We start from the raw sequence: 26934 nt of genomic DNA on the forward strand, positions 1-26934 counted from the left end.
TTCTGGTCTAATATTGTGATCAAGCATAGACAATCATTTATTGAAATAAATGAAAGACATCAAAGTCTGTCCCTTTAAAAATACTTTCATCGACATGGAAAATGTTGTTCTTGTAATACAAACAAGGCCAATTTTGATGCATGAATCATTTCTATGCGATTGATTGAGTGCACCACCAGAAAGGGGAATCCCCACAGTTGTCCCAGCAATTGTTTTCCTTTTGAGCAGGATCCGCATTTCTGCACAATACTTCTCAAATAGCTTTAATTTTATTATATATTGGGCTATGCCATTTAAAATACGTACCCCTTATGGAAGACACAACCTAAAATTGTCCACACTGGGAGTATGAATTTCAAATGGGGTTAGCTGAATGAGTGAATCCATTTGAAAATTACACTCACTGTGTGGCAGTTTAATAGGGGGTGTATGGATTTCAACTGGAATAGCACAATTGTTGTCAAGCTTGGTTCTCACCATATTGCTTTATGTGCAGTTACCAGATACATTGGATTGTGTGGTTTGGATGTTGCATCATTTCTATTTCTGTACAAAATTTTACTATTTTAAGTTTACTAGATGATCAAATTGATGGCTCATGTGACAATCAAATATTGAAAATGAAACAAGTCAATCGATTCTTATTATCATGCATTTAATATATTGCTGTGTGAAATTTGGGAAATTTCTGGGAATTAATGCATTGTTTTGTTTTTGATAGTTTTAATTTTGTCAATTCTTTCCCGAGATTGATTCTAATAAAAGTAAGAAAACAATTCTGTTACAAAATTTGTTTCGATTTTGTTCTATATTTTAAATACCGTATTTCGTCAAATAAACGCCCCCGGGGGCGTTACATTCTCCCAAGGGGGGGCGTTTATTAGAGGTCATTTTTAGCACGACAATTCCCGTTAAAAATCATTAGGTAAGCTTAAAAGTCACGCTAAAATGACGAACTATGAACTTTTGACAATGACTTTTGGATCACTTCCGGGTTGCCGATGCAGATTTTCGCCATTTATTGCTGCTATTATCAACCATGTGAGCAACTTGATAAGCTTAAGGGTAGACGAGGTATTGTTGGTCGAAACAACCTAAAAATCGATTTTCATTATGTAGATCAATATATTATTAAAAATTAACACCTTGATGTTTTGCCAAAGTTAATTCTACAAATCGTATACTTCGCAAACGTGCTTAATTTATTGTTGCTAATTAGTTATATACGTTTTACAAAAGTGTTGTTGTTTCAGCCCTCTTTACAACATAACTCAAGAACCGCAGCACCTATAAAAGTATATCTGTGATATTTTAATTCTTCTACACGCTCGCTATGAATTGAACAATGCAGTTTTTGCCAAAGCTCACTACCATTCGTAAGATGCTGTGAACTACCAAATCACAACAGTTTAAAATAACTAATAACCTTAATACACAAGATAGCATGGAAATATCGGAATTTTTGAAACATCTTGGTTGAAAAAAGTGGTGGGGGCGCACATCGTCATCATCCCTAAATCTTTGTGTTAAAAATTGCCGTGAAAGTACAGCGAATACTCTCGTTTTTTAACAGCTACGCATCGCGGTTTTGTTCGAGATAGGCCGAGCGTCTCGGGCTAAGCATACCATGACTATCATATGAGATACCACAGCGTTTCTATATTCTACACATTATTACGATTTGTGCATGCTCTAGTACCCCATATGTTTCTATTACAAGAAAAAAATTGTTTTCAGGTAAAACCAGGGTTTTGTTTCCAGTACACTCACTCGAAAAGCAGTACACTAATTAGCGGGGCCGTGCAGCTTGCTGTGATATCTTTTACTGCATTTTTAATGTAAAAATTTGAAATCCAACGTAAAAATTGAGATATATTTAATTTTGAGAATGACAATTATACTTTATAGGTATAAAGGAACGCGTTTAGCCCATTTAAGTTCCAGGTGCACGTCCTATAACACAATGCATATGTACATTTTCTTTATCTGTGTCAATAATAGAATATTGATTTCAACAGAGTATTGAGCTGTATGGAAAAAAATATTTATAATACAGGGTGTTGACACTGTGGGGCGTTTATTTGAGAGGGGGGGGCGACTATTTGACGAAATACGGTATGTTTTTAAAAACATTATGCTAAAAATAGTACCCATTATTTTCCCTCTCAATTAATCACTGGTGCTGTACTAAGACCAATTTCAATATCCAGTGGGTTTGTAACATGCGGTTGCTTATGCCAGTTATATTGTTTCCAAGTTTATTTCCCCTACGATTATAGAATGAAACCAGGATGGAATGTGACCTTTATATAATGTGCAATTTTTCAACACATCATCGAGCATCATTATTTGTATGCTATGGGTTTTTATTCAACTATTAAACAGAGAGAGGTGTAAATTTTCAGTTAGTTCCTCAAGAGTACAGGGAGTTATAGTGACCCCCATTAGCTATATATTTGTACCAAAACAACCAGTTGAGGGGGTATTCACAACTTTCCCTCAAAACCAGGCGGCATAGGTCACACGACACGTGACGTTCGAGGCTGGCGAAAATACAAGGCTGACAGCCCCATTCAAAATACACGGTTAGCATTTATAAATTGAAAAATAACATACGTACAGTGTGGTACAATGTCGTACCCCAATGGTTTTAGAGTAAGATAATTTTGCTTTGACACCACATAACAAATTTAGAATTGTTTGTGAAGATTTCATGATTATGTGTTAATCCAATGGCGACGTCAAAATTGCGATATCGCTTCCACCACCGCCTGCTCAAAACTACCTTTCCTGCAGATGAAAAAATACTGAATAATGAGCTTGAAAAAAATGTTAATTCTCTGGGAAGCAAGCTAAATTTCCCACAATTTATAGCATGTTTTTAAATTCCCCACTTTTTTGAGCCATGCTGGTCAAAAGCAGTGGCATATCAAGCAAAATCTCAAGGAGACAAAATTGAAAAATTGTCCCGCTGACCAGCTGTGGAATGACTTGTAACAAGACAAATTTCAATGCTAAAATTGTTGGTCTGAAACAAGGAAGACATTCATCACAACTTTTTGTCAATTGAGGGGTGGGGTGGGGGTGTCCCCCAGTTGGTACGCTTCTAGTCAGATAAGAATTTTTAAACCTAATTTGAAAGGAAAATTAATGTTACATCAGCAACTGAGAATGTTTGAGAATCACTGAAAGTCACTGCAAGTCTCACTATTTTTAGGGAAAAATGCATTTTTTTGGTATGTCCCCTGCCTGCATGACCTCCCCCCCCCAAAAAAAAAATATCTGGAACTAATTTATGTGGCATTTCCAGTATTTTAATGATGTTTTCAATCAAAGAAAATGGTACATGTGTATGATGTTTTTTGAGTGAGGAGTTTTTTATCAAAGAGAATTCACAGAATGTCAAAAATAAATAGATTCCCTTGCACGTTGTTCTGAACATGGAGAATGAAAGTGGTAAAAGATAACAGGTTCTGAATAATGGCTTGTTTATTTATAGGTACAAATCATATGATGTGATTTGTCATTTTTTTTCCAGGAAAACATCCAGTGTGATCTGTCAAGTTCCTGCTTGTGTGTTATTTAGGAGCTTGCTCAATTTGATTAAAGGGGGTAACCCTATTGGTTTTGGATATGGATTGTCTTTAAAATTACATAATAATATCAAATATCGCCTCCTTTATGCTGCTTTGTGAAAAAAAGCGAGAGCATTTTCAGCGTAAATGTGAATAAATAGCCAAATTTGCAATCCAATACCTTGGTATACGTGAATTGCATTCTGGGCAGGCAATGACGAATGCTGACATGCTGTACAATGCCCGGCCCGTATTGAGCGGAAAATGTTTTTTTTTTTCGTACCGTTTCAGAAAAAAAGGAAACAAAATATATTTCCCCTTGCAATATGTACATTTCAAATGAATATAAAAAAAGTTTGGGTAAAATGGAGAGGAAAAAAAACCTTCCGAGACCGGGTTTTGAACCGGGTACCTCTCGGGTAAAAAACAAACGCTAGTCAATTGAGCTATTTAGCACACCACGCTTACTGTTGCCGTTTTCATAACTATATACGGCGCACCGTCTCCTCAGCAGTTAGTGTGGTTCGCTTTTTTCACAGAATGTGTATGACGCGTTTACAAACTGGTATACCTGTAAAAACCGCTGTGATTCATGATTTCTCCGGAAATACATCGACTTGGAGCGTCAAATTTCAGGATAGTAATGAGAAAAATAGTATCTATTATGTGATACCAAAACCTCATCAACAATGAAAAAATCGGGGATGATGCTGTTGATCGGGTTACGGACCTTTAATAGTATTGCAAATTAAAACATTGGGTTGGGGGTAGACTTTTGAGTGTATTTTGAATAAGTTTATGTATTCACATTATCCAAGAGCAATGAGCTGATTTTGTATGTTTTAACCCCTGGTGCGAGAGGGAGAGCATTGAACTTTCATTCTGGTTTAAAAAGTTTCAAACTGGGTTCTTGAAAACTAAATGAGATGTAAAATTGGGTCTTCGGAACTTATTTTTATCCCTCCACAGCGAGGCATACTGGTTTTAACAGTGAAATGTGTTTTTTATCTAAAAACTAAAAAACTGAATTGTGTAGTGATGCAAAGTTTACAGTCCCCTTCTGTGGTGCGATATGTACAAATTTGCAGCCAACTAGCATATGACGAGTTAAGACGCAAAACACGATATACACTATGTACTGCCTTATATTGGTGCACATAAACTTGAGGAGACGGGAAAAGTGTTACAGGTCAAGCGAAGGTCAAAGTCAAAGGTCATCTGGGGGTCAAATTTTAAAATTGCTCCAATTACTATTTATTAAAAGTGGCCCATCAATATTCTGTGAATACAATGATGATTCACAACAACCTAGAACTGCACAAGCCAGAGAACCGCAAAATTCTAGTTCTTTATAATTATTAGGATCATCTTAGGTGTTTTTTAACAGTACCCCCTGAAAAGGGGACCTTATTGTCGACAGACTGGGGTGGGAGGGGGTTGTCACACCAGCTATGGGCCTGAAAAACAAATCAATAGACAAGGCAGCAATTATAGGATATATCACAGTTTGAATGTTTTCACAGGCAAGGGGGATTATTGTGGAAAAATGAAAATGCTTTGTATATTATAGTGGAAATTTCAATTGAATGAACACAGCCAACACAATAGCGTGACGATTTTTTGCGTACACTGTGCGATATACGCAGCGTGTGCGACTATGTGTGCATAATGTGAAAGTGAATACAACCATGCCAACGCACTTGTGATTGGTTAGAATTGTATCCAAGGTTGTGCGTTCGCATGGTATAGTTTGAAATACACAATAACGATCACGGTTGGATCGAGTACAGTTGTCAAAAGATGTGTTCATTCAATCGAAATTCCCACTATAATAGTACATCAATTTTTGTCTTGTATAAAAGTCATCCATTTAAAATCAATGGCCAACTTAAATTGTATATGTTTGTGATAGGGAACTATCTTAAGGGATCCAAAATGAGCGTTTATTGCGTTTCGACAGTATTTTTTGTGGGACATGAGAGCACCTCAGACCTATCGAATTGCATTCTGAACACGAAGCATGTCTTTCTGATATCAAATAATTTTCATTTTTTGTAAATCACAATATAATACAAATTTTATGACAAATTATAAAAATTTGATATTTTTCAAATTTTGATATATAACAGTCCTCGAAGTAAATTATATAAATCTAATGATATATTCTTAAAGTGTATGTAGCAGGGAGGAAAAGCCGACGGTCAATTGAAAATTTTGACCTTTCATATTGAAGATATGGATTTTTTTCCCAAAAAGACCTAATTTTTTTTTGGTGTTTTGGGAAAAAAATCAATATCTTCAATACGAAAGGGTCAAAATTTTCAATTGATCGTCGGACTTTCATCCCACCTACATACACTGTAAGTATAAATCATCAGATTTATAAATTTTACTTCAAGTACTGTTAAATATCAAAAATATCAATTTTTTAATGATTTGCCATAAAATGTGTAGTAAATTGCGAATTTCAAAAATCAAAATTATTTGATATCAGAATGACATTCTTCGTATTCAGAATGCAATTCGATATGTCTGATGTGCTCTAATGTCCCAAAATAAATACTGTCCAAACGTTCATACCCCAGCCCTTAAGTAAGAAAGAATTTAATGAATAATGGCAAACTATATTTAGTCAATATAGCAACAGTTTTATTTATTTTATATTATTTTATAGCATGGTTGCCATGTAAACACAATCTATTTATAACATTACATTTATATGGTAAAAATTCAGTTTTTGTTGGATAGGGAACTATCTTAAGTAAGAAAGAATAAAGTGAATAATGGCAAACTATATTTAGTCAATATAGCAACAGTTTTATTTATTTTATATTATTTTATAGCATGGTTGCCATGTAAACACAATCTATTTATAACATTACATTTATATGGTAAAAATTCAGTTTTTGTTGGATGTTTCAACAGCAAGCTTATTATTTATAATAACATAAAGCATATCATTTTCTCAGCCCAAACACAATAACTTTCCTCCCCTCACAGTTTCTACTTAACCAAGTCTAATGAATTACCATTAGTTTGTTATGCGTACATGTTGCCATGACGATGTAATCAGACATAGAAATAATGCATGATAGATCACATGTGAAATGTTTTTGTTTCAGGAAAATTATCTCCTTTTATTGTCTTATTCCCATTATTATGGTAGATTTACTGAAAGAAGCACTTACAAGTAGTGTTATACAAATATTTAAGTGGTTAGAAATTCAATGCTGTGTGATTTTGAGTGATGAAAGTATGGTGCACTAAAGAGTTGAAAATTCAAAACAGCCTATTGATTGAGGGCATATCCAGAGAGTACACCACAAGTTTAAACCTCCAATCAAATAAGTTCCCATGTGTAAATATTTGAAATTTGATAAAAATGACATCTTTTGATATGAATCAATATGAAGCTTTGAGAAATGAGCATATACAGCACAATCTTATTTTCATCCTACACTTGGAAATTTCAAATTCATATCATGATGCACCATTTTTAGTCCCCCCACCAAGAATTACCCTACCTTGCCAATGCAAGTGTGAGTGTGGGTGTCCATCTTGGCAGCAGATATGTATCTCAAGTAGGCAGTGGTTGAGTTCGGAGGTGGTTCACATGGGCTAATGGTCAAATGCTGTCAATTGATAGACTGACTTTACTTTAATATTGCAACTGCTATGGCAGGAGGCCCAATGGTTCAAGAACCACCTTCTTTTTCCATTACAACCCTCCCTGTGACCGTGATGGGTGGGGATCTAGTGGTTTGTGAACCGTCTTGTTTTAATTGTGTTCTTCCGCCTGAGAGATGTAAGTGTTTATTGTATAGATATGTAGCTAGTGACCTGAATAAAATTATACTTGTCTCATAGGATGAGTTCATGTTGTTGCCATGGTGTTATCTCTGGGATATTATGTGGGTGTTGTCATCTGCTACAGATCTATGGATAAACATGATGGTGGTTGTATGACTTCATGCTTCATGTTTGCAATTACAGAAAAACACAGGAACTTCCTTTTTAAAGTAATTAATACTGAATATTGTTGAAATTTAGGGCATATCCATTTCATTTTGGAGAGTTATGGATGGCATTTTTTTTATTGTCTAGAAATCCAAGAGATTAAAAAAGTTCATACATAAACTGCCTCAGAAAGATAATCAGGATATTTTTCTCAACAAGCTTGTTTGCGAGTGAGATAAAATGAAGAAACAAACACTTGAAAACCACTATTTAGGTTACCTAAAAGTTGTCATTTTAACCTCTTGCCAACTTTGCAACTGATTTGATCATTATAGGCCTATTATATTTGTGGATATGGATTTCAAGCATTATTTTACCATGAATTCCTCACCCTAAATGTCTGAATGAATGATTGATTGTTGGTTGCACTGACAGGAAAACAAACATTCAAACATGTAACCGTAGTACACAACCCTTCAAATTTAACCTATAGTTTGAAAGCTTAAGACCCTCATGAATATTTCATAACAGTTAATTTGTAAGGAAAACAGTAGTTGCAACTACATCTTGTGTGGGCACATAATGTATGCTATAACTGCAAATCATATTATAGGAACAAAATTGCTCTCTGAAAAGGTTGAATTTATTAGTATTTCTACTCCAAAAAGATAATGCTGAACAATCTATTATGACCAAATTCTCTTGGTACATGATGATGATGATGTAATATGCTATTCCAGTTGAAACTTATACCCCCCCCCTGTAGAAGACACAAATCTTCCACACAGGGAGTGGGAATTTCAAATGGGTGATTCCATTTTAAATCTACACCCCCTATATGTTGGAGATTAAGGTCATGTCTTCCATAGGGGTAGTATGGATTTCTGGAATAGCTCATCCAAAAATAGAATTGTGCACTTTGAGGGAGGACACCATCAGCAGGCAGCAATATTAGTAGGTCAGTGTTGCGCTATTGATTATTTGCAGTACAGTATGTTATACAATACAGATGTGAAAGTGAGCGTTGATTCCAGGCAGTCACCTGACATGAATATTATGTAAGAGTGTCAGGTGGCGATTCAGTTGTACAGTGTTGCCTGCTTGTATCAATTCAATTGCCCTTAAGAAGGAACCTTTTTGGGAAAACAAATCAAATTGTCTATGAGAATTCTATGGTTTAAACCTGTTGTCACCACTTTATGTAATATTAGTTACCTCTGAGCAAATGGACTTGTGAAGAAGGTCAGATGGGATGCATGAACTTGAAATCAGGGAAGTGAATTAGTATATGTGTGGGGATGATGTTTATATGTGTGGGAGACAGGATGGTTTGTGTTGCTGTCGGGGTTGCTGCCAAATGGGACAGATTATTCGCCACATAAACCTACCTGCAATGGGTAACTGTCCCCTTTTAGTATAGCTGTAGTGGTGCATAGTAAACAATTCGCTATATTTCAATATAGCGAATTCAATATGACTGTTGTTGGGTCAACTGGCTCACGCTTTCTTTGTTACGAACTACTGATCGAAATGATCACAACACATAACCTATGGCATATCATAATTCGGAACAGGTGTATGACTATGAGCCCAGACTTGAACCAGTAACCAATGGTTACTAATGTGCACTACGGCAGCGGATAAGATGCACTGATGTGGTGTTTTGTGCCCGTTGGGTACTATTACACATCCTGTAATTTGACCAGGTGTGTCCGCACTCGGACAGTGAGAGTTGTCCTCATTGGAGGATATATGCTGAATGACCACATTGGTGATCAATGGATTGTGAGTGTGGGTGTGATTGAAAGTGTGTAACCTATGTTACAAGTAGGGATAACCATCAAAATTTCATGTTGCCCCTATTGCTACAAAAGATTGTTTTCTGGATAGAACTCATCAATAGAAGTATTTTGGTGGTTAAATGGTCAAAATCGGTCAAAAACTTTTCGAATTATGAATTTTCAAAGTTTCCCATTCTGACCTGTCATTGGAGCGAAATAAAATGACAAGGTCCAAAAATATCAAGTGGGAGCAAAATTGGCATAAGCATATATTTACCTTTATATATTTCTTTATTTTAACATATATGCAAACATGAAACAAGCATATTGTGAAAGTATCAAAGGGTTTCTTATGAAATCGCACTTTACTAGTCAATGGCATAAATTATTTTTTCAAACCGAGGCATTGAAATCATGCATTTAGCGAACATTTGCCAAAAATCATCCAAGATGGCCGATATGGCACAAAATCAAATATGCACTCTTAAAGTCCAGGTAAACTTTTTTTTTCACAACCAAAAATGTCGATGTTATTGGGTTTAATATGACCAATTAATAGGTGTATGCAAATTAAATCTTAAGTGTCATTGAAGGTCATTGACTCATTCACAACAATAGAGGTTATCCACTTCACTCATCATGCTCATGTGTGACTTCTAACAAAAGGTGCTGGTTCCGTAGTATTCCTCATTCAAAACAATTCAATACATGACCTCGGAGTTACCTGCATGACTTTCGCGGGCTATTTTGAAACAGTTATGGTTGCACATTCAGGTACTTCTTTTGCAAGTTCTAAACATGGTATAGCCAGCAGCAAGTTGTAGATGGTATGGGCCTAAATATAAGAAAACGTTTAGGGTTGAAATCAGGTGAAAAATACATCAAATGAGCACGAAACTTCACATTTATGTTCAGAAAGGTGTCTTCTTAGCATGATTCGAAAGGAGAATGGAAATTCCAAAGGGAAGCTGGTGATTTAATTTGTAACTCGAGATCTACTTGTTCAATATTTTAACCTTTTTACAGAGAGTATGATAGAGGTATTACTGGCAACTCTGCCAAATTTCAGCTCAGTAGGCCACGTTTTTCACCTGAAATTATTGACATGAATATTTTGTGCCATTCTTGAGCAGTGCTGAACTCAGCCACTGGCAATTAAGCGCACTGTGGTGATGGACCAATTTTGACTCGCACTTACAGGAAAATGAAATAAGTTATGTTGCTGTAATTTGCAAGATAGTTACAAAATATAATTGGCATTAACTTCCCCAATTTTTACAGAAAAATAAAAGAATGAGATCAATTTAGAAATGTCTGTGCAAGCAGTGCATAGTTGAGCTCCCTGCATGACTGTGGGAGTGTTCTAATCAAGTTGATGGTTCATTGGTCATCCCTATTACAAGTTACATAATTTCCACCTTTTCTTGTTCGTTACAGATATCCAATGGCACTTGGAAATCTTGGTGACTTGGAGAGTATTGACCCTACACCAGACCGACCTTCAACCTATGACCTGTTCCAGGAGTCTATCAAGTCAGGTCAAGAGAACTACGAGGATCATCATGTGTATCCATACACATATCTGGGTGGTCATCTCTACAGACAAAGGCAATATAAAGGAGCCTTAGAACAATGGGCATTAGCGGCCAATGTTATAAGCAGGTGGGTGGAATATAGAAGCTGGCAACCTATAACAACCGTTCTATAACCTATGTTCACTGGAGGCGCATGAAAACTAGCACTATGGCCCTCTAGTGTTATATTGATTTTTCAAAGTAAAATGCTAATACGTACAGAATGGTCGACTGCAGATCCGTCGGATAACACTTTTTCAATGGGAAATGAACTTTGCTGCTTGTATGTTACGATGAGGTTAGCATTTATTCTGTGTTGAAAAGCATGTTCCGACAAATCTACACTCGACCAGCCTCCTTATTTCAAAGGTCTAAGGAAATTAATGAGGTGTCACTGGAGCTGGAATAGATATTAACCAATGCCTATTTTGAATATCAGTGTTTGTTTCATACTTTTTTTCAAAATATGTCACAAATTCTTCACACTTCTAAACAAACTTATAAAAATTATATATAGCCTAGAGACCTTTTTTTAGGGGAGGGGGCTAAAGTAACATGTAGCATATATGTGTACCATATCACCCACACCCCTGCACCCACTATACTTGATATTTTTGTAGGTGCTTGCGGAAATAAGTAGGGGTAGAGAAATATCACAATTTCACTAACTGCATATGGCCAATTGTTTTTCCTAGAGAAAGAAGCAACCTTTAACGAATGGTATGAAAAGTATCACTCACTTGGATTTAATTAATTTGGAAATCAAATTAAATTTAGGAATCCCGTAAGCCACATGTTTTGTTTCATGTAACAAAATGGCTAGTGTTAGATGAATTTAGTAATATAATGTAGTGCACAGAGCATATATCGGTTGGGTTGATAATAAGCTTAACTCAATCTTGAATGTGTTTAGTTTAACCCAAGGCAACCAAACTGAGTTTTGCCATAGTTACCATTTTACAATACGAAGGATTTCACACACTGCTACATTTGTGCAGTGTAATTATTTTGTCATATTATCAGGCATGTATACTTGTACAAGAATAATATGATACATCCAATCCATATGGCTGTGCAAAACTGCACTTTTGCCAAGCAGAGAAATGCAGGAAAGTATTCTCGCAGGAGATAATAAGTGCCAATTTCATATAACCCAATTAAGAATCTATAGATCTTATGGTTATTATTCCTAAAAACATACCACATACAGTCATACACAAAGTAATCAGGGAAGGAGTATGATTCAAGGACATGGTGTAGGTTCCATGAAGGGGTATGAAGTCATTATGCTAACAAAATAGATATCAATTTTAACATCCTTAAATGAAAGCAGACCTTGGAGCTTAACGCACCTGAAGTTTCATGAGTTCAATATAAGGAGAAAAGAGAACAATATCTCAAACAAGAATTGCCTGTGTATGAAGGCGCCCTTATTCACCCATTGCATGGTTCCGCCATATGCAAGGAGAGCCTCGATCTGACAGCATGCATGAATGGGAATTATACCAGTCATATAACATTACGTAAAATTACGTAATACTTCCTTTCATGTCTATTGCCAGTTCGAGGCTCTCCTCGCATATGGCGGAACCGTGCAATAGGCGAATACTCTTACTACACTGTATGTCCTTGTTAATGCTAGGGTGCTGTATTTCACTTAAGTTGTGAATTTCTTGTAAATACCAGCACTAGCACATATAAGGTAGTAATATTCCTCACATTTAGTAACAAGATGATTTTGTTTGCATTTAAATTGAGAGGTAGTGTAGCAACCAGGTATTCAATCTCATGCGCCCCAGGTGCTTGTTCAATTCAAGGGGGCCTTTGTTATTTACTATGTTTTGAATGGCACACTGTGTATTATCCCATGTAAATCGATGTTGAAATTCTTTATATAGAAATATTTAATTATGAAACAAATGTCAAGAGTAAATGCAACTGAATCTTTTCTTGGCTGCTTTGTCTTATTTAATTTTGGATATTTCTTCCAATTACACCCCACAAACAAGTATGTTGAAAAATGTGGCACTTAAACATCTACAAGTTGGTAGAGTTAAAAAAATACTTACTTTTGAAAGATATTTGACTTTCATGAGCAGCAATGTCAAATGCTTTTAAAGCCTTACAGAATAACTGCCATCAAACCAAAAGATTAGGATTAAGGCTATGTTTTAAGGTTAGGCTATGAGTAGAATTAGTGTTTGGATCAAAAGATTAGGGATAGGATTGAGGTTTGAGGTGGATACAGATTCTCCAAGAATATATGATTTGCTTTATTAACATTGATTCAAATAGTTGATCACTGAAAATATTTTTATTTCAATTTGCATACAGGTATAACTACAGTAGAGAGGATGAAGAGGTGTACAAGGAATTCCTGGAGATTGCGAATTACTTAATACCGAACATCGTCAAGACCGGGTCAACGGGTGAGTCCAGAGTAGCGGCAGGTGTCCTGAGAGATCCAGATTGCTACAGCTACGTGTTACGTTTCTACGATGGCATCTGTAAGTGGGAGGAAGACAGTGCCACGCCAATCCTTCATATCACATGGGCCAAGCATTTCATTGCATCTGTGACCAAGTTTATTGTGGAAGCAAGGCATCATATCGACGTCGGAGTGGAGGAGAAGGAAGAAGATGGAGAAGGCGAGGAGGAGGAAAAAAGAAGGACAGTGTTACGGAAGAGAATGGTAAGGAGGAAGTGAAAGAAGAAAACGAGGATGCAAAAATGGAAGATAAATGTGGTAATGGTGAAGAAGACATCAATAAGAACATCATCAGAGAGGTAAAAGGGAAGAAGTCCCGTAAGCGGGGTCGACAGAAGCATTCGGGTAAGAAAAGAGGGATGGAGCAGGATGCTGCTATCGATATTGATGAACTTGAAGCATCTTGCGTGGATGAATCTGAGACGATGATGTCAACATCGGATCCTATCACTACGACAGCAGCAGAGGAATCAGACACTATGATGAGCACCTCTGATCCGATAAATACCACATGCGGCAAGACGACGACTACAAATTCCAGTCAGTTAATGTCCTGTTCCTGGGATAGCAAGACAGACTTCTTCAGTGATTTCCTCAGTATGAGGTCCAATGGTACTGGTAGTAGCGCGTTTCCGGGAATGACTATGGAATCGGTCATGAAAGCAGAAAGTCCAGCAGAAATGGCATTCCAAAGACGACTGAAAGCTCAGATGTCGTCAGAGGATGAAGACGATGATGAAACTGAAGTAAAAGACGATGACCAAGAGAAAGAGGATGAAGATGACGATGATGATGTTGATTCTGATTCAAGTTTAGAAAGTACCAGTGCCTCATTCCAAATCCCCCCACCAAAAGTTGCATTCCATAGTCACAAAATGCATGGACTAAGAGAAATTCTCACAACAAATGGAAAGCTTAACACAGCTGCTATCCAATTGCAGCTGACCGCCCAATCTCAAACAACTGTCAGCAAGCGCCCTCGAGCGCACAATGACTATGAGGACTATGGCACGCTTCGGCGGAGACCTCGGAGGTTCTAGCAGCATGACGGGCAGAATGCAATCATTTGATCCATGTTATTATTTTGTTTGTAGAGTAAGCAATGGTGCTTATGTTATATATTGTAATATGCCTTTAGGTGTTCCATCCAGTTTCCTTAATTCAGAAGGAAGTTCTGCAAATGAAAAGGATAGTCTTCAAGGAGTTTTATCCAAGAGAAAGTACTAATTAATATGGATATTTCTGTACGTTGCTACGGAACAGCTTACACCATGAGCTGCAGAATTTCCCTTTTGAAGTAAGCAATGTGGATGCAATTCCTTTTTACCATGCCTTTGTAAAATGTATTCCTCAATCAGTTTTATCATATAAAAATATTTAAAATATCAAATTTTATGCATTAAGTTTTAACAATTTTATTTGTTAAGTATAATGCAACAATTTTAAATTTATTGTTTTAACTGTTATCTGTAATAAGTTTGCATCATTTTAAAGCACATTTCATAAATAATACATATCACTTTCAACCCAGTCATTTACATATATTTATTTGTATGCTTTGTTAGATAGCTTAGAAAGAAATGTTTTTAGTGCAAGAGCTGTATCAGTCATAGCTGTCTTATGTAATGTTATTCATGATCTGATTCAACCAGGCCAAAGGTGGCAATTGTGAAATTGAGTTAAAGGCAGGGAACACATACCAATGAAATACATAATAAAAGTTCGTAACTTTGCAACCAAGTATATAGACTGCTTAGTGCCAGAAGTGGGTATGTGCAATAGCTGCCATGTGTAGATTAGTACAATATACTGTGTGTAAATTGCCAAATGTTCATAGGGCAGCTATTGCATTTACCTTCTTCTGGCACTGAGCAGTCAATATGCTAGGATATAAGGAATAAGGATTTCAGCAAATTTATACCACACTTGGTTACTGTGCAAATTGATAATGATTACTACATTTTCCAAAATTGCCTCATTTGCGTTGGTTGGATCAGAATGGGTCACAATGTTACATTTGACATAATAAGGAATCTAGCAATGTCCATAAGTTTGAAGGTACTCTGCCAAGGGAACTCTGGAAAATAATTCTGACGCATGGACCATTGCAAAAGATACCTAGGCTGAAATCATATGCAATCCAGCAGTTATATGGCTGATATTATACTAGCTACAGCAGGTACAGCTTTCTTGCACTCAAAAGAAAATTGGCATAGCTTACTAGATGAAATCATCAAGCAAAAACCAGGCAGCAAGCAGTGGCGGTCTGCTGGCAGTACTGCAGACCGCCCACACAAGAACTCTGAATTGGCTCATCTCACCATAATTATACACTCCCACACACACAAACATATATTCATGCCAGCTTCCTTCTATTTGGTTGACTTGTATAAAATTTTAACATGAAACCCTTGGATGCCAACTAGGATTATGTCATCTCTGGCTGTTGACTTCATTTTTAAAGATTTTTATAAAAGTTATTTTGATTTGACTGGGAAGTTGGTTATTGCAATGCTTTGATATGCTTCAGTGCTACATAGGAAATGCAGATTTACTGGGTACAGGATTTTCAATAACTATTGTTACCCAAAAATGTTTTCCAAGCAGGCCCGTTCATTGAATTATTTCAAAAGTCGTTAAAAGTAATGTGCATGTCACTTTTTGAAGATTTTCTTAATTCAGAGTCAGACTATGGTGTAAAACTGGCTGTAACAAACATTGGATTTTCTTGGTGTTGTAGGACTTGCGTAGGCAAACTGACATTTCTGAACTAAGTAACAATTCAAGAAAATAGAAGGATAATATTCAGAATGTATTCATCAAAATAATCATCCCATGGCCATAGAGAGAATTGTGTGGGAAGTTCTCATGATTGAAAATGCAGAGTTCTGTGGTTTACAACATTTCATCAAACACACACATGTTGGAAACAATTTGCATAATCAGTCTGAAGTGTGAAATAAAACTATGGTGCATCAATTACATGTTATAGTCTTATGATATGCCTTCTCAAGTAACAATATGCATGTTAATAGTGTCACCATCCCGGCAATGCAATAAGATTGTAAGTGCATTATTGACATAGCACTGTCAAACTTTTTGCATTCCATCTGCAAGTTTGTTACAGAATCCTAGTGAGAATGCAAATATAGAGATAGTAACGATCTTCCTGGTCTGTCAGTTGCATAATTGTTCGTACCTGAAGTTTAAAAGATCTTTGATGAGGATTTGCTAGTCTGTGATTGATGGAATAGAAATATCATAGCTGACAAGAAAAGAGATAACATAACTGGTTGGTATCTGTAGGGTTACACCCAGGGGTTCCTCAACTGGGAACCCTGTTTCAAATTGTGTCATATGTTGCACCTTACTCCAGGGTAGTCCAGTGACCCCCTCCCCCAAGTTTTTATTTTGGTACTCCAGATGGGGTTTGCAACCCACTGTTTGAGAATCCCTGGGTTACACATACAAGTTATTATATTATATGACAGTTTTGAAGTTAAATATATTGCTATCAATGTAAATACAACATGGGTATGTACATTTTTTGTAAAGTTCTAGGACACAAAAATGTCAATTTTTACAGATGTGTAAATTATTTGTAGAAACATACAACAAGAACTTTACTGATAAAATCATCCTAGAGATAGCAAACTACCTGTTGATGTATCAGCGGCACAAAGATGTATCTCCATTAGCTGCTGTATGCATAGTGTCCTTCGCAATCAGTTTGTGTCGTTCCTAACAGGCTGTCTGCAATTGAGCAGAAACAAAGACCCCTGTGATAGGCTCAAGCTGCAGGAATAGTCTACTGAGGAAGGACCCACATGTGTGTTAGCTTGACAATCCATGATGTACGTCTGACGACGTGGATTACGAGTCCTTTTTCGATGGACTACATTTGACCTATATGTTTGCCACATACATGCAGTGGTGCCACAAGATCTGGGCTGAGAATAGGCACACATCTGATCACTGCACCTGGATGTTATTGATCAAATTGCAAACAATGTTACATATATTTTAAACCATTGAGGTCAGTCAAAATCGCCAATCAAACTGGATCCTTTCAAGAACCCAGACTGATTGAGCCACCAGTGATTGAGCCACATGCAGTTTGACTCAAGACTACTGTATGTATGATGGTCAGTGATATGCACAAGTTCACTTCAGAAACAGTGCATGCCATACACGAGTGCATTCACCATGCATGAGTAGACTTTCAATATGACGGGCAATAATACACAATACACACAACAGCTAATGGAGATATGTCTGTCTGCCACTGAGCCATCGATGTAGTTTTCAAATATGTTATATATCCAAATGTGGAACTAATTGTATTGTTATGTGGATCTATCCACCATATGTACTTATTCATATATAACTTATGAAACATCTATATTATGTGCATGGTTTATGAAGCATATTATGTTATTCATTTTTTGTGGTACATTCCATAGTGTAGCGGGTGTGTATATATATTTCCTCTCAGCATACAGCTATGTATGTATATTATATTATTTGAATGTTCTATTTAAGATGATATTGTTGCACCTTGAGATATGTACAAGTATAGACCAAAAAAGTGTCCATAACATGCCTAATGAAAGTTATTACCCTTTAAGTCATACATCCATTGTTTTTATAGGTTCTATGAAGTTCTAAAGCTGATACCAGTTCAGTTGGTATCAACGCATGTTATATATCCCTACTATAAGTAATTGTTTCTTCAGTTGAACCCAGACCTTGAAGTTAAAGCAAAAATCTAAATGGCTTTGACAAATACTTTTTCATAAACTGAAGGTATGCAGTAGATTTTGGATTTTTAAATAATAATTTTTATTATAATTATATGACAAAAAAAAAGTTTCAAATTCTAACAAATTACTGAATTTTTATTTTAATGTGAAAGTGCTTTTTAATTGACTGGACAATTTTTTTTGACAATCAAAAATATGACAAACCTTACATTTTGATATTTAAGAATGTATATGTTAAGGTTGCGATGCAGTACTATGTTTTTATGTACAAGTCCTTTGTATTGAAAATTGAAATACAATTCAAGATATTCAAGAACTGGTGTTGGTTATTTATACCAATTAAATATGATGGGAAGTGATGTGAAAAGCAGTGATGTATTTTTCCCCAGAAATTCACATATTGCACATATTATTCAGACTTAGTGTGTCATGAGTGATCCAGTTCTTGATCACTTTCAACTTTCCCCCCTAAATTTCAAGATTCTGTATTTTATTTTACTTTGTTCAGTCATAAATGACAAAACCGTTGGTACTATCTATTCATTTGATATGTCTACCACTTCCACTTGATAGACAGAGGAGGGTGATGAGTTAGCAAAGTCTCGTATAATGTCTATGAGTGGATGATTTCAGAACAACCCTTTAACCCCATGGACACTATCTATACATTGGCCTCTAAGAACTAGTTTGATTGGTTACAAATAAGGCCATATCATCTATTGAACCAATCGGAGAGATGATAAGAATAGGAAGTAGGGCTTATGTGGTTAAAGTTGAACATGCTAAAAGCTCTATTTTGATTGGTTACTCAGATGAGTATATCATGTACTTAATCTATCAGAAGTACTGTAAAAAGGCAGTAAGTAGACTAGTACCCATGGGGTTAACTCAAGTGGATTTGGCGAGCAATTCAATTGATAAGATGATGATGTGCATTTTTGTTCACAAATGAAATAATGAGCTTGATCTTTAGAAGGGAAGTTTTCAAAGAAGAGTTCATTATGTGATGAATGGAAATGTAATGCATTGTACCGATTACTTGCATAAAGTACTCCATGCGCAGATTTGGGCCTTTGCCAAAGAATTTGAGAGGAGCACTATTTCGGTGCCTGTATATGACAATCTAGTATAATGTATTTACCATAGTGTTTCACATGGGGCTATTACAGTTGAGACTCTGGTCCAAGTAGACCCTGTGTGGAATACCTGTGGTAAATACACTTATACTTGTACTCTGTAAAACAACTCCAGAAAAATGATTAATCTTCCCATTCCAAAATTGCACATTTTCCTATCAGAATGCAGACACAAATCAAGCTGGGAGCTTAATGGCTGGAAAAGATGTGCCCATACTGAGATATGGAATGAGTCAAGTATGGAAATGGTTCCAAACATAAACATGTGAAACTTGTACAAAAATGTTGGCCATTGGTAAGGTCACCATAAGTTTGTGTAATTACTGTAAAACAAAACAAAAAGCTTTGAAAATAATGTACATATTATGGGTATAAATGCCTTTTTTTATGCATGCCTTACAAAAACAACAAAGAGATATGTATTTTTAGATAACCAAAGAAAAAAACGACAGTGGAGGAAGCAATATATTAACAAAATGTGTGCACTTTAATGCTTAAAGTATTCAAAAAATGAATGAAAAAATGAAAGCTGTAAAAATATTATTATGTGTAGTTGTTTATAATATGAAATCATAGATTCATAAAAAAGAACGAAAAGTGAAAGTTAAAAGTTTTATAACAAGTTTGAATTTGTATGAAGCATAAACATGTCGGTTCATAACAGGACAGTGAGTCTGGTCCAATCGCTATTACAAGAGGTGGCAATGCACTCGGAATGCACTAAATAGTGTCACCACCTAATTAACAATGTTTACATCATATTTACTCAGCAGAATTTGTAAGAAACAAGTTCCAATGATATTAATGTTTATGTTAAAAACATTTGTGCTACACTCATAGGGAAACTTATTTATGTGATATGAAATTGTTAATTTATTAATTTTCTATTCAGACAATTTGATGTTCTGAAAATGATGACAATTTGTCACCTGACACTAAGGTACATCTCACAATTTGTATATTGGCTATAAACGGTGACATGAAGTATTTTAAAGCCTTTTGTAGGCAAAGCAACAAGCTCAGTGTTTCAACATTGTCAAAAAATGACACATTTACATACTGAAATAGGTTACCTTATTTATGGGAAGGACAATCCATGTTATTACAAATTTACAAATTCTGAAATGTACATGCCTGGGGCATAAACAGAGATTAACATATAAAGCTAGAGATCGTAATCATGCAAAGTCACCATGGCTTTCCATCTACCTGTCTTTTGCATATTCATGAGACCTGATTGTTATGCTAAACAATTGATTCATGGTATTGAATGACCTCACATATAATGCAGAAGATAGAGCATGATGTACGTTTCATAGTGACAGATGCAGACTGAGTGTCACAATTTTATCTCGCAATTCCAGGAAACAATTGACGCCTCATTAATTGAGAGATTTTGCTGGTTTGTGAACTATCTATTTAGTCTGTATGTAACCATTACTGCAAACAACTTTCAACAAGCATAAATTTTAAAATATTCATCATAATTTTGGGCTCTAAAAAACACATTCTACACTATGTTTAAAAAATAGCACAATTTTCCATATATTTGATGTTCTGTGAAGTATGTGATCCTTCCTCCTTTTCGTAAAGTCAAGTTAAATCTCAGGAAATTATTTGGTACTTTTCTGTAGAAATTTAAAAATGTGCAAAGTAGCAGACGACACCGTTTAGTGGTCCAAATGTGTTGATTAAAAATTCCCAACATTTATTTTTGAATTGGTTTTTGATGAAGAATCAGGATATTGAAAGTTCTATGCGTATGTCAGAATTTGAATTGAATTAAGTAAATTGAATATGTATTTTTTGTGATGTTATTTGAATAGCAAATTGGAATTTTAATGGACTTCCTGTTGAATTGTAAAATGTAGAGTTCAGGTGCAAAATGAGATATATACACCATGTGCTGCCTTATGATATTTTTTAATATTGCCGGTATGTCTTTACATAAAATAACAATATTGATACAAAAAATACACAAGGTAGCCTTTTGATTAATCACATTTTGCATCCAAATTCTTCAAAATAATGTGCCTTTCTGATGATATGAATGTTTGCACTGTACTCGTTCACCCATTGATGGGGTTAATGTTAAAGTATACCCTGATTTTGATGGTATTTGCAAGCTTTTGTTGTCTTGTTCATACTAAATTTGATCGCAAGTATTCATTTTATTGTTGAATATTTGATTATCTTGAAAATGTACAAAAATGACCACATATGTAGAGTTGTAAGTGTGAATCACTCCAATGAAATCAAACCATGCTTACATGTTTTATATTAGCGAAATCCATAAATTTTGAATAATTGTCTATTTATTTTGTAAATTTAATTACTTGATGTCCATAGTTGTTTTATCTCTTTTGATAAGTAGTATCAGCCAACATTCTGTGGATTTGTTTGTTCAAATGGAAATATGCCAAGGAACCTGTTTGAGTCTGGCTTAGGTTAAAAGAGCCCTAGTTTCCTACTTTGGTTGTGTAGGGTGTAACATTAGAACCAATGGGGCCCAGGGGCACTCAAGTTTCATTTTGGTAGGGGTGTGCAGCTTGGAGGGCTGAACTTTGGGAACTGAGAATTGATTTTCCAGCAAGATGGAGGCTTCTGAACTGAATTTTTTTTACTAGCTTGCATGGAGCTAAGAAAATTCAAATTTGAGCTAAAGAGCAACAAGTTTTACTCATAGTGAAGCTAAAGAACTGGAGCATGATCCCCAAATGTGGGTCTTCGGAACTGCCGGAGAGCCTGAAAATGGGACCCTTGACTGCCACACATACCCGTACCACCTTGACATGTGAGTGTCCCCTCCGGGCAATGGGGCAACTGAATTGTAAGTGCAATTTGTGTGTTCTCTTGGCTTTTCAAAATAAGTGTAAAAGAAGAATACCTACTAATACTTAATTCATCTGGTAATAGGCAAGACTTGTAGCTTTGTGGATCGCTATATAGAATGGCGTTCCAACATTTAGGTGCAGCACTTGTGATAATTAAGCTTTCCGTACTGGTGCACGTTTTTTTTTGTGAATTCTGTGAGTGAGACAATATTGATATGCGTAGAAACAAAATCCAATTTTTGCCTATTACGAGTTGACCAAGTGTAGCATATCCTTGTTGAATGAGAGGATTGAAAAGGATGTATAGATGTTTATTTTTGCTATAATATTATCTTCCAAACATTTTTTCATAGTATTAACAATAATGTAGGTTCCTCTATTTTCTATTCTTTATATTCAGTGTTGTGTTGGAAAAGAAAACCTCTGTTTAAAAAACCACCAAAATTGGAGAAAGATACAAAAACAAAACTAAAGCTCTATTTTTATTTTTACTTTATAGTCGGAAATGTGTGATAAATGCTATATTTTGTTTGGGAAACATTGATCAATGTAAATGGTTATTTATGAATGGTAGAAGTGATTATATTTTGAGACAAATGGAAAGAATTACATTGTGTTGTTTGATTAGTTTTAAATGGAATTTGATGGACCGGTGTAAAAAAATTGACAAAATTGTGATTCATAATTGTATATATATGTTGTTTTGAAAGTAGTTAATAGTAGAAAAATATTATTATTAAGAAACATCTTGCCAAAGGGTAAAACGAACAATGACATTTTGCAAGCTTTTGAAAGGATATGAGAGTACATGTTGCTGCATGGCAATTTTGTACTGGTTCTGAATAAAGTGTTCTCAACCCTTTTGTTTTTTTAAGGCGAACCCATTTCTTAACAGTTTGACCACTTGTTACCCATGTCAAAGGTTGTGACCTCATGTCAAATGGGGTCATATAACCCCTTGGCTGGGTTACAACCCCTTGGCTGGGAACTCATGATTATAAAAATAAAGAATGCTGCCATACCCTTATATCTGTATGGTTAGCAATAAGAATCATCAGATGACGAGTAACAATCTAATATATTATAAGACCAAATGGAGAATTTAACCAAATACCAATTGACTTTATGGATTTAAAATGGTAGTTTGGAAATATTTCCAAGCCTATTCAAGTAGTGATGTAACAGGATAAATTACCATGGCAATAGGTTTGCACTGTTTTTGAATGTATTGCCCTGCACTGGTCGTTACGCTGTCAAGGAACGGTGTGGACTGGGATCGTAATTCTACAGATATTTTACATTACTGATGCTGAGTCAATTGTATGTTTCACTTGCACCTGTAAGACGTGTCTTTGTCAAGCGGTACATTGTATTCAATCAATGATTGTAAACATCAGATTATATATATACACAGGTAATGAGCGCAGCCTGATTATACTGCAGGGCAATACATTCATAAATAGTGTAAACCCATTACTATGGTAATTAATACTGTTACATGACTACTTCTACGGCGAATTCAAAAGTAATATACTCGAATGTAAATTCATAATGTGCTGGTGATAACAATTTCTAAAAGTTTAATCGGACTTTCAGTACAAAAATTCAACTAACCTTGAATTTTAGATGTGTGACACACATCTTCATCAGAAGAAGTCCTATGATGATGTGTTGGTCGTGTCCTTTTGTTGACCATTGGTGAATTTTGGTCCATCACAACGTCATGGGACTTCTTTTGATGAAGATGTGTGTTACACCATGGACGTACTAAATAAGTACGTCTTATTTAGTACGTCCATGGTTACACATCGAAAAATTCAAGGTTAGTTGAATTTTTGTGCTGAAAGCCAGTTTAAACTTTCAGAAAAAGTAATATAGTATTTTTGAAAAGTGCTCTTTCAAGAGGTTGTATTGAGAAGTGAAATGAAAGAGATAGAATTGTTAGAAAAGAGTTTGGGTTGGGTCAATTAACTGCTATTTCTTGGTCTAATGTTGATGTATCATTCTCTGACACTTGTCTAATGTCTCTGAACATCTCTGAACCCTGGCATCAGTTTTTACCAGATGTCTAGTCTGTAAAGGCATAATCTTGCATTTGTGAATAGTTTGGCCTGTTGGCAGGTATTAAAGTGAAAATTGAATTTATCCAGAAATGATGTGAAAATAAGAAACTTGTTGAATAATGACACTATGCAGCAGCTACATGTATGTGTATAGTAATGTGTGGAAATATAATTTTTAAAAGGAGAATGTTTCGTAGCTGTTATAAAGAATGCTTCCATAATGTATTCATGTAATAATTTGACGTTTGTTATCTTTAGATGCAGACGATTGTAAATTGGGCTATTTCAGTTGAAATCCATACACCCCCTATGGAAGTCAGGACCTTAATCTTCCACATAGGGAGTGTGAATTTCAAATGAGACTACCTTATTGGGTGACTCGGTTTGAAGTCTACACACCTGTGTGGGAGATTAAGGTAATGTCTTTCATAGTGAGTGTATGGAGTTCAACTAGAATAGCCCAATAATAAAAGGTATAGTTTTTGATGTGAGTACAGGAAAGACAAGTTTATAGTAATTACAGAACTGTAGATGTTGTTCTTTTGCCACAATGCTACACTTACCATTTTTAACAGAGTTCCAAGATTTCTGGTAAACTTTGCTTCAAATCCCAGATCAGATGCATAGTAGGTTAGATGCTAAAGACATAACTTTTAGTAAAGATATACCGTATAGGAAAGATTGATTTTCATTAAATGTAATTGATCTAATCCCACTTAAAAAAAAAAACACATGTGGAAATATTTTGTTTTGTTTTTTGCATGAAAATATTATATTTTTGCTGGATTTCTCAAAGAAAACTATGATATGTCCCAACTAACTGTGTTCACCCTACATACAATACTATAAAACAACTTTACAGTTCCAATTGTATTTCTTGGCCAACACTGTTTTTCTTATACTCACATATATGGAGTAAAACAACATGAAAGGTATTGAGGATATTTTTGTAAGAAAAGGAAAGAAGATGAAAGTGATTATATAGGACAGAAGTATGTTTGTGTTCCTGCCATTGAGAATGCATTGGGATATTCCATTTGAAATCCATACACCCTCTATGGAAGACATAACCTTAATCTGTCACACAGGGAGTGTAGACTTCAAATGGAGTCACCTATATATTTCAGTAGCCCCATTTGAAATTCACACTCCCTGTGTGTGAGGTCATGCTTTCCAAAGGGGGAGTGTGGATTCCAACTGGAATAGCCCATTGAGGATGTATTGTATATGTAACCTTAACATTTTGTGATTAATATTCTGTAAATGTAGATAAATATAACTATTTTGTTGTCAATTAGTTGTAAACATACACAGTTTGTATATTGAGAGAAGAGAAGAGATGTGCTTTCAACTTGCCATTGTAACTTAAAGAAACATAAACATATTCCAAAAAGTAGCTACCCCTTTTTTGGGCGGTTTTAACAAAACCGAGATACTAATTTTCAAACTGAATAGCATTATTAGCCCAATTATTTTGTGCATATTTTGATACCGCATTTGTGTCAACACCCCCCCCCCCCCCCCAAGTAGCTGTGATATATCTACAATATAAAAGCCTGTGCTATAACAGATTGTCACATGAAAAAAACCAGATGGTTGTTGTTTTTTGTGATGTATTTACAAAACAAAGAACAGAGAATGTTCAAAAATAAACCTGAATAGAAACCCACACAAATCCTGCAAACAGCAGCTGGCCATCACATGTTTCAATAGTGAATGTTCTTGAACTCTTGATTACAAAGATTTGGAATTGATTTGAATATCTTGTCTGGTGATGTCATTTCCTTTTGTAGGCTTTGCTTGATGTGAATAACATTCAACATGATAAAAGTCATACTTGTATACAGATTCTGGATTCTGTATCAGATGTGATTTAATTTACTATAGAGAGGTAATGAATATTCCCATCATTCAACAAACACTTCTTTTCAGACGGTCATTTACAGGTATGAAAAGGTCCCGCAGATTTCCACATATTTATAAAATATGGGCCATAATTTTTAATCAAGATTTTCGGAATTGATATATTTTGGTGATGCCCTTTAAGCCCTGTCGTAGCCTATTCCCAGGACAAGTCCCTGTAACTTTTCATTATCACATGAAAGAGCTCGGTGTTTTTCAGCATTTGTTTTTATTGCCACTTTTCATGCCTGCATATGACACATATTTTTCAGAATTCGCTTTAGTTTTGCTTTAGCTATGATACTGTAAAATGTGTGTCCTAACAATTTCAGAAATATTTGCCTGTAATTAAAAATGTTCTACAGATCCTTACAGAATAAATAAATATCTTCACACATTTTTAATTTCCGCTTTTACTTCTAAGTGAAAAATTTAACATTTCCATCCATTTTAAAATTGAACTCAATGTGAAAGATGAATTTGTTTTGTTAAAAAAAGTATCTTATTCAAAATAATGTGTTTTATGAGTAACATGATATTAATGTTATACAAGTGCCTAAATTGGATGGATTTTGATGTAAACGAGATTGTTCTTTTCTTGCTCTTTATATTGAATTGACTGAATGGAAGCTAAAACTTTGTATTTGATATAAATTTTATTGTAGGTAAGTAAGACCAAACTTCATGTGGAAAACAACATTTTTGCAAGGTTTTTATTTTTGTGCTTTTTGCAGTATATATATGTGGACTATTCAGCAATTTATTTATTATAAAAATGGTGGTATAATATCTTTAAGAGCAAGAATCTCATGATGGCTTTTAAGTAGCAGTCTCACTTAATGTACCATAGGACTTATCTTT

General features: G+C 35.2%; 1 protein-coding gene across 1 annotated transcript in view; it reads left to right on the forward strand.

Annotated features, from left to right (window-relative positions):
• Positions 1 to 14764, forward strand: part of LOC140152889 (menin-like) — a 52274-nt gene extending 37510 nt beyond the window's left edge. The window contains 3 exon segments of the mRNA XM_072175417.1: positions 10751 to 10975; positions 13222 to 13549; positions 13552 to 14764. Of these exon segments, the coding sequence (XP_072031518.1) occupies positions 10751 to 10975; positions 13222 to 13549; positions 13552 to 14415 (1417 nt within the window). The 3' untranslated portion in view covers positions 14416 to 14764.
• The last annotated feature ends 12170 nt before the right edge of the window (positions 14765 to 26934 follow it).

The sequence above is a fragment of the Amphiura filiformis genome, chromosome 5, assembly GCF_039555335.1.
Source record: "Amphiura filiformis chromosome 5, Afil_fr2py, whole genome shotgun sequence".
NCBI lineage: Eukaryota > Metazoa > Echinodermata > Ophiuroidea > Amphilepidida > Amphiuridae > Amphiura > Amphiura filiformis.